The sequence below is a fragment of the Anopheles bellator genome, chromosome 2, assembly GCF_943735745.2.
Source record: "Anopheles bellator chromosome 2, idAnoBellAS_SP24_06.2, whole genome shotgun sequence".
Lineage (NCBI taxonomy): Eukaryota > Metazoa > Arthropoda > Insecta > Diptera > Culicidae > Anopheles > Anopheles bellator.
In genome coordinates this window covers 12386830-12402726 of record NC_071286.1, presented here as the reverse complement: position 1 = coordinate 12402726, position 15897 = coordinate 12386830, and the positions used below count along the sequence as shown (strand labels likewise).

The window sequence follows — 15897 nt, the reverse complement described above, 5'->3', positions numbered from 1 at the left end:
GTCGGGTTACCGCCCCGTGCGGCACCCCCTATTCCGTGTTGGGTTTACCGTGCCGTGTAAACTGGTTTTCTCTGCCGATCCGCAAGAAGGGCGTATATTGCGCAAACGTTTAGCAGTCTCTGCCTCCGACGCACATGATCGGCACATGATTACGCTGCATTCCGTCGGGGCAGCCCGGAGAAGGTGGTGTTACAATTACAACCGCGAGTCACTTTCTTTCGTGGTCCCAGTACGAGGACACCGTGCGATCAAGAACCGGACGATGAATGAATTGAATTGTTCTACAAAGTATATTTGTATCCATAAGTTCGCACAACAAATGTTCGTTGTGAACAAAAATCCTTTATGCTAATGTGGCCACCGCGGCTCGGTGTTAATACTAGTTGTTGGCAATAGATACAATCGCATCGCGTTGCGATCGCCAATTGCCTGAAGAGCGCCGCGCTGGCACTCTCCGAATACTACTGTTGCCCCAAGTTAGAATAAGTTATCACAATCCTGTGTGTCCCGATGCCGAGCGTGCGATCGTTGTCCTTCGAGAGCACACCCTAGTATTTAGCTCTCTCGTTCTACTTCCCCATCTACGCTATAGGGTTACATTATCCGCCAACCAACGTGCCGAAGTCCTAGAGAAATATGCTTTCGTTGTGAGCGAATCCAATGTTGCTGATTCCGGTTTCTTCGGCGGGCCGCGGGAAGTGCGTTTCGATGCGCCTAAAAGTAGATAATTCGGCGAGCAGAGTGCCATAAGAAAAAGTTAGTTTATAGGAAATATTCCATTTATGGTAAACTAAAATGGGTTACTAAAAAAATTCAGTTTGTGTCAGTTTAAATAATGATTTCGAATAATAACTTACACTCGATCGTGCTCGTTGTTGAGGCTTGACTTTTTGGCCGATAGTTTAGCTTGCCGCCGTTGTCGGTACTTGGGGCTCAGTTTATCCTTCAGCACGGCCAGCGAAAGAGCACCCACGATGCTGAAAACACCCATGATCGTCATCGGCAGATACTGATCATAGTGTTCCTGTGTGGGCCAAAGACAAGAGCAATTGATTAGATTTCCTGGCTCGAACCGCACAACAATCGGCTTGCCGCGTTACCACTGGAACTAATGGCTCAATTTATTTGGCCGAGCCAGGCTAGTGCGCGGCCAGTAATCGAATTATGAAACACTAGGACCGCTCTACTCACCAGCAGCCACAGGTACGGGACGATGATGAGGGCGACGCCGGCCGCAAAATTCCCTACGCCGACACCAAGGTTGCGCATGGTGGTCGGGTATTGGTAGGCGGTAAACGTTGGGATGATGGCGTTGCAGGCCCCGACGCAGCACTTGACTGTGTGAGGATGGCAAAACAATAGGATCGGTCGGTGCATTAGTTCGCGGTGTTGATTGAGTTTCGCTTTTTCGGTCCACGGCACCCGCTTCGGGGACGGGCAGCGAGAATTGAGAACACTTGAGTAAATCAGGGATACGATAGGGATCCGGGACAAATTGGATAATGCTTCGGTGGTACCCTGAGACACACCATCAAGAAATTCGTCCAAATCGCGTTCCGGTTGGAAGGAAATGAAATTAGTGCCTCGAGGAAGACGTCCCACGCGAGGCTCCACAGTCAGCCAGCCAGTCAGCTCGTGGTTAATTAACGAACTCAAAGGTGGCCACAACGGAACGGATGCCAACTTACCTATCATCGCCAGCGTTATAATCAGCCATAGGTTGCCATCCGGGACAAAGTTCATCACGATGCAGGACAGACCGGCGATGACCATGTAGAGGAATAAATTAATACGAAGCCCGAGCTTCAGCACGACCACGATACTGAGGCAGATGGCAATCGATTCCACCGAACCGGCAATGACCTGTGCAGGGAGAGAGAGAGAGAGTTGTAACGCTTCCAAGTCCCAGTCCCAGACGACGTAAGCAACGGAACTGCACGGTACCGTGTTGATGTAGATGTCCCCGCCGAGGTTGCTCAAGTGAAGCGTGACGCCGAAGTAGATCAGGATGATGCCAAACCAGACGACGATCATTACCAGCGTGGTCCGTACGAACTTCCGCCGGAACACGTCGCCAACGGAGACGGCAGCCTCGGGTTCCGTGCCTTCGACTCCCGCACCAGTACTGGCCGCGGCCACCAGGGATTTGCGGCAGTGGTCGGGAAGCGGCCCAAGCCCGTTGCAGCTCGTGGCCCGCTCGAGCAGCTGGTAGAGTTCATCGAGCCGACCCTTGGCCAGCAGCCAGCGGGGCGACTCGGGGCAGCGGCACCACAGACCAACCAGCGCCAGGCCCGGCAGCGTGATGGCGAACTGCATCGTGCGCCAGTCGCGCGTTACGTACGCGATGCCGGCCGCCAGGATGTAGGCCAAGGCCACCGGAAGTATGTTGAGGATGCCGATGATCGTCCGGTACCGGCCGCTCACCAGTTCGACCACCAACACGAAGCTCACGACGGCGACCGACATCGAGGCGAATCCGAGCACCACCCGCAGTGCCATGTAGAGCTCCAGTGAGCTCACGAATCCGAGCGCCAGTCCTGCGAAAAAATGGGACACACGAGAGGGTGAGCGTCGACGGTTGCGGGCCGGGTGGTTTGCCCAAATTCTCCGCCGCAGCAGTCCTTGGCCTCTGGGTTACTCGGGTAGAACCGGTTCCCTTTTACCACCCGAGGTCTCCTTAGTGGCCTTCCCATTCGGGAAGTGAACGCACCGTTGGCAGCTGGTTGTGGTTGTGTGCGTTTTAGTCCCTACTTCCGGGGCCCTAGTGATTAACGTCTGCTGCACATTAGCATACTGCACGCTCGGCTGTGGCTCGGTTGGCGGACCCCATCCCGGAGCATTTGGTTTCTAATCGAGTTTAAAGTTTCAACTCGGAACCGTGACAACCGGTGGGAGGAGGGTTTAACACGCACCATCGGCACCGGAGAATGCTGGTGGGGCGCACGTGCCGTGCTTGTGAAACGTGCAGACGTCCGCGGCGCCGTCAGCATCCCCGAGCCAATCTCTCGGCCCATAATTGCACGTACACGGGGTCTGAATCACTGATTAGAGTTGCTCCGATGTTCCCCTTGGCTTCTTGGCAATCGCCGACTTATGTGTGTTTGGCCGACTAGCTAAGCGAGTTCTTCATCGATCAAATCGTGTAGGTTGAATATCGAAAATGACATACCAAGCACCGTCTGATGAGCTAACACATGGGCTGCGCCCAACACATAAATTGGGCTAGTCTTATTTCATTCACTACTTTCACTACTGGGATACTAGCTTTAAAAGAAAGTTGAAATTTCATCATATTCTAACTATAAGTTTGAGAGTTATTCTACTCAGAGTGACATTTTCTTTTCAAAATAATTGATAGAAAACAATTTCGTGTTTTAATTTTACACTGCTTCTTGATGGGATAATTTTCAGTTCAAGCGAGGCAATGGCTTAAAAAGTATTATGACGATTCCACTCCATCGGAAACAATAGTAAAACGTACGTTTGCTGATGCTGATGCTGATGCAGAAAACATTTTAAAAATCCACAAAATCTTTTTGAATAATGCGGTTGCGTCAGTTTGCTGACATGGTGAAGATATCAAAAGAACGTGTCGGCTTTAAATTGCTTATGTCATTGAAGTGTTTAAGGGCCGAAAATGAAAGATCGAAAGAAACGAACGCTTATTGCAAAGAAAAAAATGTTTCATCAGGACAACGACCCGGTGACTGAAACCAATTAGCAGAAAAACATGAATTAAACATCGAATTGCTTCCACATTATCCGTATTCGCCAAAGTTGGTTCCCAGCCGCTACTGGCTGTTCTCAGATCTCAACAAAATGCTGACTGGTAAGAAATTTCGCTCGAATGAATTGCTCGAGGTTATTACTAAAACTGAGGCCTATTAAAGGGATGCAATAAAGTACCGCCTAAAGTTTTCTTTCTTAAGCTCGGCGACTTTTGAGCCCATGTGTTGAGACTAAATTCGGCTAAAAATGCATTTGATTTGAAAAATGCATTATGAATCCCATGAACGTGAGGAATAATTAATCGCATTTAGTTAGTTTGCTATTACAATATTTGAATGTGTCGATTCTAATGATCGCTTGGTTTGCCTACAAAAATTACCCTTGGGCCGAAACGAAATTTGCGGCTGGGTTGTGATAAATCTCAGCCAATTACACTCGATCCACAGTCGGGTAATTGGTTCACTTTCTGGTACGTTTCCTTAGCATGACGACCGTCTTCAATTATTCATTACACACTGATTCGATAATGACTGACGCGATAATATCGTGTGCCACTACCGTCCTTTGCATTGGCGTTTAAGTATCGTATTATTAATGAGGTTGTTTCCGTTTTTTATCAGATGGGCAGATGTAGAGAACCATACGCCGATTGCAGGGTTTTATTGCACCACCAGAGCGGGCCATATAAACGGCCTATGCAAACCGAATGCTATGGCTTCTCACAAACTCCAAGGACAGAAATAGAACGGACGCTTGAACAAGTGCACCGCGAGTGCAGTGTCTTTGCAGAGTGCATCTGCCGCCATTCCATACATCACTGTTTCCAGTTCTCGGGATCGAGCCCAACACGGATTTCACCACGACTCTACGACTTCCAAACACCGCCACACGGTCCAGCGGGGCGCGATTTTGTAATTAAAGCACCTCCCAGGAACGGCTCCAGGGTGGAGGAAATTGACTTGACTCGTGGCCGGGAAAACGTGAATTACACGGTTGTGGTTTGACGCGTCATCTATTGTGCATTTCGGCCAATTGATTGCCTACCGGCGTAATGGTGGCTCCCAATTTGGGCTTTGTCCGATCAATTTGTCCGGCACGTGACTTCAAATCGACACAAAACAAACAACTTTCTGTACCGCAACTAAAAGTGCGGCCCATTACAGGCGGGGGGTTGTTACCGGACACGATGGCCACATTATCGGCAGCACGCAACAAAACACAACACAACATAAAAACGGATGTTCTGGGATCTGACTGACGTGCGGCCGTAACCGTGGCTAACTAGATGGGCGTTGCGCGGAGCACGCGCTCACGCTGGATGGCTTAAAATGGCGTGAAATTTGGCGGATAATTGGCAGCGGATCTCGGAACTTACCGGTGACGGCCTGGGCCAGTGCGAAGCCCATCAGCGTGTGGCGACGCCCGAACTGGTCGCTGATCCAGCCACTGCCGACACTGCCGAGGGCAGCGCCGGCCAAGAAGCTCAACTCCACGAGGCTCACCAGGTACGCCCGGTCACAGACGAGCCCAAACTCGGCCACGATCGTTTGGCCGAAAATCGAGTCGTCGTATTCGTAGGCCGGACATCCGCCGGCCACCGCCGCCGGTGGCAGATCGTTCGCGGTGCCGTTCGTGAAGCTCGCGAAGTACTCGAAGAAGCTGTCCAGCGTGAGCCGCTCGTACGGGGCGTCCGCCCGGAAGCTGCACTGGCCGTCGGGCTGGGTAAGGTTGCGCCACACGGCGAGTGGCACGGTCGCCAGGTGTTCCGGTCGGGCGCACCAGAACTCACGGTTGGCGGCCTGTGTCGGTGAAGGAGAAACAAGCGGTTAGCTATGGATATGACCTTTGGTTCTATTTTTATCGTGGATTGGACGTCTTTTGGAGTGTGTTCTGTCCCGAATTTGTACATTTCATTCCTGCATCAAATCTTGGAGCCCGCTCATTAGCTCGCGACAATATGCAAAACGGCCAGTTCCGATAATGATCGTTCCGAATCCATTGCGCCATTCCGTCGGTTACACGCAACGATAATTAGAGTCACGAGTCGCGGAACGTCGGAGAACGGTAAAAATAGATGCGGCGGTGGGTCACCGGAAACCGGTTCAATGGGCGCGTAACGCACCGTAACGCATCGTACGTGACGTTTCAATGTCGTACGCGGGGCCCAGCGCGTTTTGTTTACTGATTCCCCACCCCCGAAAGCTGCCAGCCCCTAGGGGGGGTTGTTGGAGTTCGTTCGCTTCCTCGTGGCCCCGCTACATGACCGGACGGTCAATGTCAACGGAGCGGGCGTGTTGCGAATTTCGCAACCCGTTACACGAGGCCTGTCGAAGGCTCCGGCGAGCGAGCTAACAAGCTTTGTTGGCTAATTCTGGCCAAACCTTCGACGACGATCGAGTTACCAGCATTCCAGAGCAACGCGTGGCACGGATCGCGCCGTGCGCATCGAGCGCGAGCTTCGGGCGATAAGCGATCTCTAGTGGAATGAAAATTACCGGCAAATGCCTGGCATGGCCGATACGCGTGCCCCGATACCGAGAGCCTTGGGCAAGGTTGGTAAGGTGCTGTTGCAGCGCTGCTGTTGCTGGCACTTCCTCGTCGATCCTGCCAATGGATGCCAAGGGCGCCTAGCACTCTGCGGGTAGCTGCTGGTTAATGAGCCCCCAGCTAATGGGCGTTTGATTCAGACAAGTGCAGACCCTACCACGCAGATTCGCCGGGAGGAAGCAATCAAGAATCGAGCAAGCTCACCCCAGGCGCTAGACTTTATAACCTGTTAGGTGTTATCTGAACTAACCACATTTAATTTCACGCGCGAGTCGGCGCCACGCGCCACAGCGTGTGGTAACTGGAAATGTCCTGCGGCTCTGTGGCTAACAAACTGACGTGCGGTCCAAGATTAGATTACGTATCCTATTACTGGAGGGTCGGTCCCAAATTTGCCGCACGATCGAACTTCCTGGTCTGCAGACTCTGTTACATGCTCGATCGTTGATTGATGAGGTTCCGTTCGTGGCGGAGGCCCATAAGTGCCGCCCGTGTACCCGTGAACCAGTTTCTGTTGTTTATTTTTACTGACTGACCAGCGGCTCCGGGGCCGATCGGTTAACGGACCATGTTGAGACACTGTATGCGTCACACTGTTGTAAACGATCCTTATACCGGGACTGGACGTCCTTCGGATTCGCGTGCGGAAAGAGCGGCAGTTAGAACGCTGCCCGATGCTAACGGTTCTAAATGTTCTAGCGAACTAGCGGCCATCGTCGATCGCAAAGGTTATCATTAGAAGAAATGAAGCTCGCCTTCCTGATTTCCTGCAGTCACCGTAAGACTTTTCAGGCTTCGCTGGCGCCACTAACCGTTACCACAATGTATGGCCACTGCGTACTCCAACCACAATAAACATCCATGCGATCAGTATTAAAATATTCCAACGCAACGCCGACGCTAATGGCCGCCCAGTGGGAGGCGGAAGGATCGATCACTCCACTTCAGTCAGTGCGCAGTTTGTGACGTTTGAAATTCCGTCAGGATATTGCGTCAGTTTGGATCCAGTCCGGTCTAGCCGCTTTCCTTTGGGGCGTATGAAGTGCGCAGTACCCTTATCGGCGAGGGGTGCTCTATCGCAGGTCAGTCGGACTCGGGAAGGATCGCGAATCTTTGCGCCTGCGACAGGGTCGACAGCACTCTTCAATGTCGCGCATCGATTGGCCTACCAGGGTCGAGTGAGTCCGTCAGTGATCCTCCGAACTGCCCGTTCGAGTGGGTTTGAACCCCGGTCCAGAACCGGTCGTCCGAGCGGATGCCGGAAGAGTTGTGGCACGCGTTCGTCGCCAAACGGAACCAATGGAAAGGGAAATCCCACACGACGCCTTTCGCTAGGTTTATTGCTCTATTATGGTTTCGGGGGGCGCTCCGAACAGGCAGCCATACAGTTTCGAGCAGCTCGAGCAGCCGGTGAACAAACTTTAGACGGTCAAGGTCGAGAAGTGTTGCTCGGCAAGCTGAAGTTAATGAATTTAAGAGGTGGCGCAAACGCAAGGGACAAGCTTTTCTTCGAGCTCGAAGGCCACCGGTACTGTGGCGGAGACTGTGGCGCAACCCCAGCCGGTTGATCGACGGCGAGCGAGCGATTTTCATTTCGATTTTCTCTCGTCAAACTGCAATTTGGTGATGCAAAACCCGACGCCACAATTCCTGCTCGCCACGGTCATCGAGCGTGTCGCAAAACGGGGGCCGCTTCGTGTCCGGTTATGAGTGACCCAAGGGGTGTGCTGAAGTAGTAACCCCGTTAATAGTACAGCATGACAAATGGCGGCGTTTGGGCGAGAATTATAGATTTGCCACAATGGCACGGGCGATTAGCGTTTTAACCCTGCTCTCCGGACTGCGTAGGGACACCGTGGTGGCGTATTTAAATCGCAACCTATTTAGAGCGATCGAACGAAATCGTACGGCATGTTTACATCACCTTGCCAGCCAGCGGGATCGCAATTACTACATTTGACTGATTTATATGGCGTCGGTCGGCGGAGATTCCATCGAAAACGAAAGTACAATTAGGAGCCGGTTATTAATTTATTTAAGCGATAAATCGACGCCACTGGACGTGGGACAGCATGTTAGTTGCGGTAGGTAGGTGAATTAAATAATAATCACTCGCCTGTCAACGGACCTAACCGGGCGTACCGAAAGGGGCGGATCAGTACCGAAGGACTGCGTGTCGGTGGGAACCGTGAAACGGGGACCGTACCACCGTCCGTAATTGAAGTTATGCAAAATGGTCCTAACCTTTCGACGAGTCTTGGCGAGGCAGTTCCTCGTAGCACTAATTCATTCGAACCCGACAGGGAGTAAAGCTGCATACGCACTGTCCTGACGATTTTGAATCACAGAAGGCTTTGGTGGATGATGAGCCCACGAGAATGAGATGAGACTCGCCACTTTAGTTTCGCGTGTGAAACGAATCGGTTCAGTCTTCGCGCACCGTTCTTCTGTACATTTTAACAGGGCTAACAATATTCTGTTTTCTACAATTCTTTGGTAAGTATTATGAAGAATTTCTTTTAATGGCGATTGGCCAAACTGCAATAACGGTGGTTAGCAATTTATGGTGTCACCCAAAGCAAGAACTCCACTCAAGTAAGTCCGGTATAGAGGGGCAAAGAATTGCCATTCCAATTGGGTATTTTGTAGTTCACGACCAACGGTCACTCAGTTTTCTCCAATATTGTAATCGTCAACATGCCAATGACTTGCCTTCGGACAGGCGATTCAAGAACGGCTGGAATTGGGGAAAAGTGGACTTGTAATTCAGGAATTGATGCTCGAAAATTCTTCACGAAAAAAAAAGTGCAAAAGAAAATTCATTTAAAGCCTTCATTTTGACACAGTTTCTTCACCCACCAGAATGTAGTTTCAATTTAGAATATTTACAAAACAGGAAGATCATTTCATAGATTGGGCAAACAATCGCCGCGAAGGATGCTCTCTGTTGAAGCAAGATTTATGTCCTCAAAATAAGCACAGAACAAACTTCAATGAGGCTGCAACAACAGCCAGGGCGCGGCTTTACCCGTTTCCGTGAGGCGCTTCCCTGACCGTTTTCCTTTCCCGCAGCGACGGGAAATCCACGTTCGGAGTTTTTGTGAACAAAATTATCTACCCTGGTCCTGGTTGTGGGAAAAAATATGTAAGAAATAATCGGCTTTATCGATGACCGCTCGAAAAGTGTGAAACGAGAGGTGACTAATCCAAGAGAAAATGAATAACGAATCCTTTCTTGTCGTGGGAAACCCCCTGCCCGGGGTGGTTGTGTGTTTTAAGCCCCTGAAGGAAGGGACCTCTGGGATCTCGGGGCACACACATGTGCTGTGTTCTGCCAATGGGAACCAACCGTCCGACGACTGCTTAGCTAGTGAATTACCAGAAAAAGCACTTCCTGAAGCATTTGGCAGGAACAGGAATTGTCAACTTTCGTTAAGTACGCCTAATGAACGTATTTACCACTGAGCCCTCAGCGAGCCCTGATCAAATAGGAACACCACCGGTTTAAGGTTCTCGAGTGCCCTAATTTGCCGCACTTAGATCGGGGTTTTGCCAAGCGCGGCAACTAATGTGCTAATGTGTGCCCCGCGGCACATGGCCCAAACGAGCCGGACCGGGCTAAATAGCCGGCGTATTACTCAACCCGGGTGTGGGTGACCAATGGGCCCCTAATGGGGCGCAGTAATGGAACCAACCTGAATTCCGTGAGCATAAACTGCATTCAGCGCCAGCCGTACCGAATGGTGCATCAGTGGGACTTATGCTACCAAACCTCGATCGCAGCTTTATGCTTGATCGGAAACACCGACTCTATCGCCGCCCAGGGTCAGAACGGCCCACTGCGCGATCGAGCGTAGCATTAATCATTAATCGGTTCCTTGCCACGATGCGGTCGCCCGCGTTTATGTTTTCCCTTTCGTCGGCTACGGTCGGAGAGGGCTCGTTAGTGCGCTTGACTAATGTTTTGTCAACATTCGTCAACAACGTGCTTGAGATAGTAAACAATGCTACTAATTACTTGAGACAGTAGAAGGGAGGCTGAGTATAATTAAAAAGCTCCAAACTGGAGGCCCAACCCCTGGATCCGGTATTTAGTGTCCAAACGAGAGTGACAAATGGCGCTCCGGTTCCCAAAAACGGGCCCAACCTAATGCCGACACCGATCGGGTCGACACCACTACCTTGACACCGTTAGGATCTGGGGGCGGATGTGAGCGATCAGCACGCCCCAAAAGGCGGTGGTCGATAGACCGCACTGAATCGACCCGTACCCGACCCGAAACGCCCCGGGAAAGTGGTGGCCACAAACTTGACCTCGGTCACCATTGACCCCCGAGTGGGCCCCAGGCCTTGACGGAAAAAAAGCTGCCAAAAGTGTGCCAACCACGACCGGGGCGGCTGGCTGGCTGGCTGGCTGGCTGAGCCGGCTTCGAAAGTGAAAGGTGGCAGAAGGCCACGGGGCCACCCGAGCACTTACTGGCAGCATTCCAGTTTCGAGCGTTTAGGCAGTTATGTCACCAGCGCTCAGGAAAGGATCTTCGCGTGTCAACGTCAACGAACGCACGCGACACGCGAAACTGGAGAGCCGACATCGGCGGGCTGACGGGAAATGAATCCGTCAATGTCAATGATGAACTTGACGCTCGCTGCAATCAAAATATGTTGGCGTTCCTAATGCGCGCCCCATTCATTCTGTTGGCCAAAGAATCCGGGCCAATCAGGGCCAAGTAGGAACCCTAATGCCCTTCTCAAGCACGGAGCGGGATCTTATCAGTCCGGTCGATCTGTGGAGTGGGCTTTTTACGACACTTATTAGAATTCAAGTCGAGCGTCGGAAGAAAATCGTAGCACTATTATGGCTTTTTAAGTGTCCAACGTGCGACGTGAGGGCAAAGAACCGATGGCCGATCTTACTCAAGGACACGCCGCGAACGGACCAGTTGCTTTGCAAGCAGAAAAGTGGCAAACTTCAATATTCTAACGTGATCAGTGAGAAAATATGGAATCGATTGGCCCATTCCTTGAGAAGGCACCCTTTTTGGGGGCAAAATTTAGTGTCTTTCGTTTTCATTCGGCACAACTGTTTTATATGGAAATTACTTCGTTTGAATCATTTTCAAATTGATTTGGGTTCCAGAACTCCATCTCAACTGGCTTACTCTTTAGTTTTAGGACTTTTTGAACGCTTTTCGAAGGTCCGCAATTAAAAGAGGCATTGCTATTTTCTAGTCTATAAAGTCCAAAAAACAATGATCTGCACAACTACAAGGGACGTCCAACGCTGTCAGGGAACACCCTACACAATGACCTGCGGTTGATCGCTATGGGAGAATTACTGAAACTAGCGCCTGTCCACTGCTCGTTCCCGGGACGCTCCGAAATCCCGGGAGGAACACCCCGAGCCACTCACCTGAAACACCAAACAAAAGATGTGGAACGTGGTGGGAATCTGGAACAGGCACAACACGAACGTCCAGCCGAACTGCCACCGGCCGTAGTGGCCGATGTAGTCGGAGATGATATCGGTGTTGTCGTCATCATCGGCGAGGTTACCGGTGACGTCGCTGGCGTTATCACTCTTATCGTCCACAGTGGCCACCATCGGTACCTTCGAGGCGCCCAGCGGCCCATCGGCCCCGGCCTTCGAGGGCCCGAGTGCCGTTTGGTAGATATTGACCGTCCCGAAGTCCACCGTGGGACCGTGCTGCTGGGGCGGGCAGACGGGCCCCGGAGCAGCGGTCAGCACCGGGAAGGACACTTCCAGCCGCGGCACCGTCACCGTGTAAATGCCGGGCGCATCACCGGGCACTCCGAACCGTTCCTCGCTGTTCATTCTCTGCACGTAATAATGTCGTTTCATTCTACACGCTGCGGTCACATTGACACCAACCACTGGCGCGAGCACTGTGATCCTTGCAAGATCCTGACAAACACTCTGGCGTCTAACGACTTCACTTCACGAACGTGTTGCTCCGACCGATCGAGGGTTGAGGACACGGTGGCAGGCAGTTCTAGCTCGCAGGAAGTGCAACAGAACACTGACCGAGGCGTGCGCGCCGCTGCTAAGTTAAATAGACACTCCGGTCCGGACCGGAGTACGGCTTGCCCTACCTGTGCGCCGGGGTTCTGTGCTTCGCGCACGTTTATCTTTCCCTCGGCAAACTCGGGTTGACATCGCACCGTGTAGGTGCTCTACCCGATCGCGGAACACGAACTCTGGCCGAGTATACTACTACCTCTACGCTGCGCGAACAGCACACCGATCTCGTCGACTCGATCGCGAATGGCGAAAACGCGATCGAGCCCTCGCAGAGTCGCCTGCGTTGTTTAGAATGTACAGCGCAAAGCAAACGGGCCGATTACTACTACTACGGCGGCGACTACGACTATACTTAGACCGCTGTCAGCGGGAACTTGCCGTCTAGCCGGGGAACTGTTGTTTCGTTTCGGACCCTCTGGTCGCCAGCATTGATTGTTTTCGTGCGCCATGTGTCTGACCCAAAGCAACCCAGGGTTTCGGTGGGCTAGGACTACGTCCGTTACGAGAGACGCCGCTGGCATTGGCAACAGAACCTCCGATTTCGGTCGTGCCCGAGAAAACGGGCCATTAGCGCCTCGACACACATACCACGGAGCGGTGTCCACTTGTCACCGTTTTGCTCTGCAGTGGCCGGCCGAGCTGGAACGTGTTGCCTGAGCCAGGGCGATAAATTATAGCCTCAGAATGGGAACCGACGATTTTGATGGCTCGGTTCCGCGACTATCGGTCGTGTGAATCACGGAATGCGCCAAGCAATGGTTAACATTTTTTTTTAGAAAAAATACCGCTTCAAGGAGCAACACGAGAGACAATGTTTTATAGTTTTCTGAATTTATAAAATTGTTGCTGTCTTTAATTAACAGAAGCTAATCATCGAGTTCCTTCGAATTTGGTCAGGAAATTGAAGTTTTTAATACAAACTTAAGTGACTATTTGAGCGATTTAGTTTTAACGAAACATTTCGACAAAATCTTTAATACAAAAAAATGGTAAAGAAACATATCAACTCGCCATGTTTTATTTCACACGAAATCTTTCGATCGGGTTATCGAGCAGTTTAATCTATCGAAGCTTATTATTCGAGCAGTTTGCGCTATCAGCATTTCAGCATCTGCTCATGGTCCCCTGTTCATTTTTTTAACCGTATAACCGGATTGGCATTTAAAAAAAAAACGTCTAACTAAAATTATTAATTATCTGAGCGATCAATATGTGTAACTTTAGCATAACATAAAAAAAACCGAGTACCCCATCAAACTGAACGTAACAATGGCTTCATTTCGCATCGACTCTGCTTTGGCCCCGTTGCGTTGCTCGCGGTGTTGATTGATAGCTTCAACGCGCCTTGGTGTAGAGGGTAGAAGTGAATGTTTATTAGATTAGCCACCGGAGCGTGTGCGCCAATCGGATCGTGTTACGGAAAATCAGCACATCCTTGGAGCTCCCAAGCGCAACCCGTAACGGGGCAGCATTCTAAGCATTCCGGTCGCGTGGCACAAACTCACTTCCTCCTGGGTACATTCCTTCGCGCCGGCCCGACATTTCGCTTCGCTTCCATCGTCCGCGGGCCGCGTGCTCCGGTGTCGTATAACACTTCCCCATTTCTGGAGGCGCCACAGCAACGGGAGCAAAAATAAAACGCGGCGGCCAACAACATAAGGTCCCCACCCAGACGTTAGCACCGTTCGCGGTGGATTTAGTTTTAAAGTGGCACAGTTGCAACCGTACAGCACCCAGGTCGCTCTGGAGGTCTTTTGCCGGCAGGTGATTATATGGAATCGAGAGAAGAAAAAAAATCTCGATCCGTTCTGGCCGGCCCAGGCGGAAACAATGGGTTAATGTTGGGTCCATTTGTGTGACACCCCAAAGGCAAGTCGACGGCAGCTAAAACGTTCTGTGGAATGCCGTCAGCCCGACGTACCATTTAGAATGGGGCCAGCGTGCGGGCTCCTTTTTATCTAGCGAGCCCCTAGGAAGGTGTTAGACGGTGACCTTACAGCGCTGGCCCGGTGCCCGATCCGCAATCTGGTGGCCGGGCCCCAGCTCCAGCTCCAACCTTAGTTCAACCTGTTCCCATTGGCCAGGTGTGCCAGGGACCCAGTGATCGGGTTCCCATCGATTGCGGTCCATCTGGCAGGCCAGGCCCGGCGGGTGTCACTTGGCCAACGCTTCTATCCGCGCGCGCGCGCCTCCAGTGCCGTTCCCTCGAGCATCGAAATCGTGACACTAGGAGAGCCGCATCAATTAACATACAATTAAGAGCCGTTGTTGGTGGAACCGTTTTTATTTCTGTTTAAATGTGGTAACGTAGATCGACGGGGCTGCAGCGATCGTTCTAGGAAGCAGGGCATCCGCATAGTTACGTCGCTCGGCACCTCGTTACGCCGAGCTTGCGCCCTCTGGCGGCCTGGAAAACGGCCGGGCGAAGGTCACACTCGTTCGGAACGACCTCCGGAGCCTTTCAGAGGGTGAATCATGCCATCTACTAGACACAACTAGTCCCGTCCGGCGGCGCCACTTTCGGATGACGTCGCGAGGGCAGCAAGAAAGCGAGCACCCGACGGGCACGTTTACAGTATACCACATTTATTATCATCATTATTATTCTACCGTATATGTGTTTGTGTCAGCTGTAATCGCCTCACGATCCATATGTTCAATATTGGCTCGCGTAGGGCTCTATTTCCTAACGGTTTGGTGAGCCGCTGGGCCGCCCGGTCAGCAACGCAATCTTTCTCCTCGTGGCACCCGCGGCTGTGTTCCGCGAAAGGTGGTGTTGCAAAGAATATTTACACAAACAGCGGCCCGTGTTTAGCACCTGCTTCGCACAAAACACAATCCTCCAGCAAAATACACACGTGTAATGCAGAATGACACGTATGTTGGGTCGTCACTTTTCCTCAAACGTTAAATACTATTACCCGCCCAACGGGCGAAGGTAGTACGCGGCTAGCGCGACGCTCACGACTTAAGTACGGTACGAATAAATAAATTAATCGGGGTTCACGTTGCATTTACCGACCGGGCTCTTCCTGATAGTTCGACGTTAATTTATGTTTATTCCAAAACGATAGCCGGAGCTACGCAATCTTTAATAACCCGCGGTAGCCATTTGGCGATACTGCTCAACACTCACTAGCCGTTAACCCGTTGACCACTCGAGACCCTTCCCGGTTAGAGAACCCTTCGATAACACCTTCTTCCTCGCCGTGATCCAGTGCATTTCCAAGGTGGCGTTATGCAAGAAAAGACCAAACACAGTCCGCAGGAGCGTCGATCGCGACTACGTGACCCTACGTGTGACACACTGAACATTCAAAGTTTAAGTACACCAAGGCATTACATGAGTGCGGGCGCTAGCGGGGGGCCGATAACGTTCAGGGGATTCGGGTTAAGTCGATTACATTTTACTTCCGCTAGTTTGGCGTAGTTTGTGTGTTTTGGCTAAATTTACGGGGGCTTTTTTGTGGGGTCTTGGGTCACGTCGATAACGTTAAAAGCATCATCTGGCCCGCGGCGCGCGGTGGGTTCTTAGCTCCCAAAATACACATCTAAAGCCCAAAGCCCGTTTAGGGATGTTT

General features: G+C 51.5%; 1 protein-coding gene across 2 annotated transcripts; it reads right to left on the bottom strand.

Moving 5' to 3' along the window:
• Positions 1-312: 312 nt before the first annotated feature.
• LOC131209687 (organic cation transporter protein) lies at positions 313-12210 on the bottom strand. Of its 2 annotated transcripts, none has more exons than XM_058202810.1 (7): positions 11687-12210; positions 5105-5528; positions 1945-2537; positions 1689-1863; positions 1192-1337; positions 858-1024; positions 313-714 (listed from the first exon to the last, which is right to left on the bottom strand). In XM_058202810.1, exons 1-7 carry the CDS (start codon positions 12134-12136, stop codon positions 627-629), a joined length of 2043 nt encoding a protein of 680 aa, XP_058058793.1. In that variant the 5' UTR covers positions 12137-12210; the 3' UTR covers positions 313-626. The 2 variants fall into 2 exon arrangements, with proteins under 2 accessions (XP_058058793.1, XP_058058792.1); XM_058202809.1 differs by having other exon boundaries at positions 313-742; positions 865-1024.
• Between the last annotated feature and the right edge of the window lie 3687 nt (positions 12211-15897).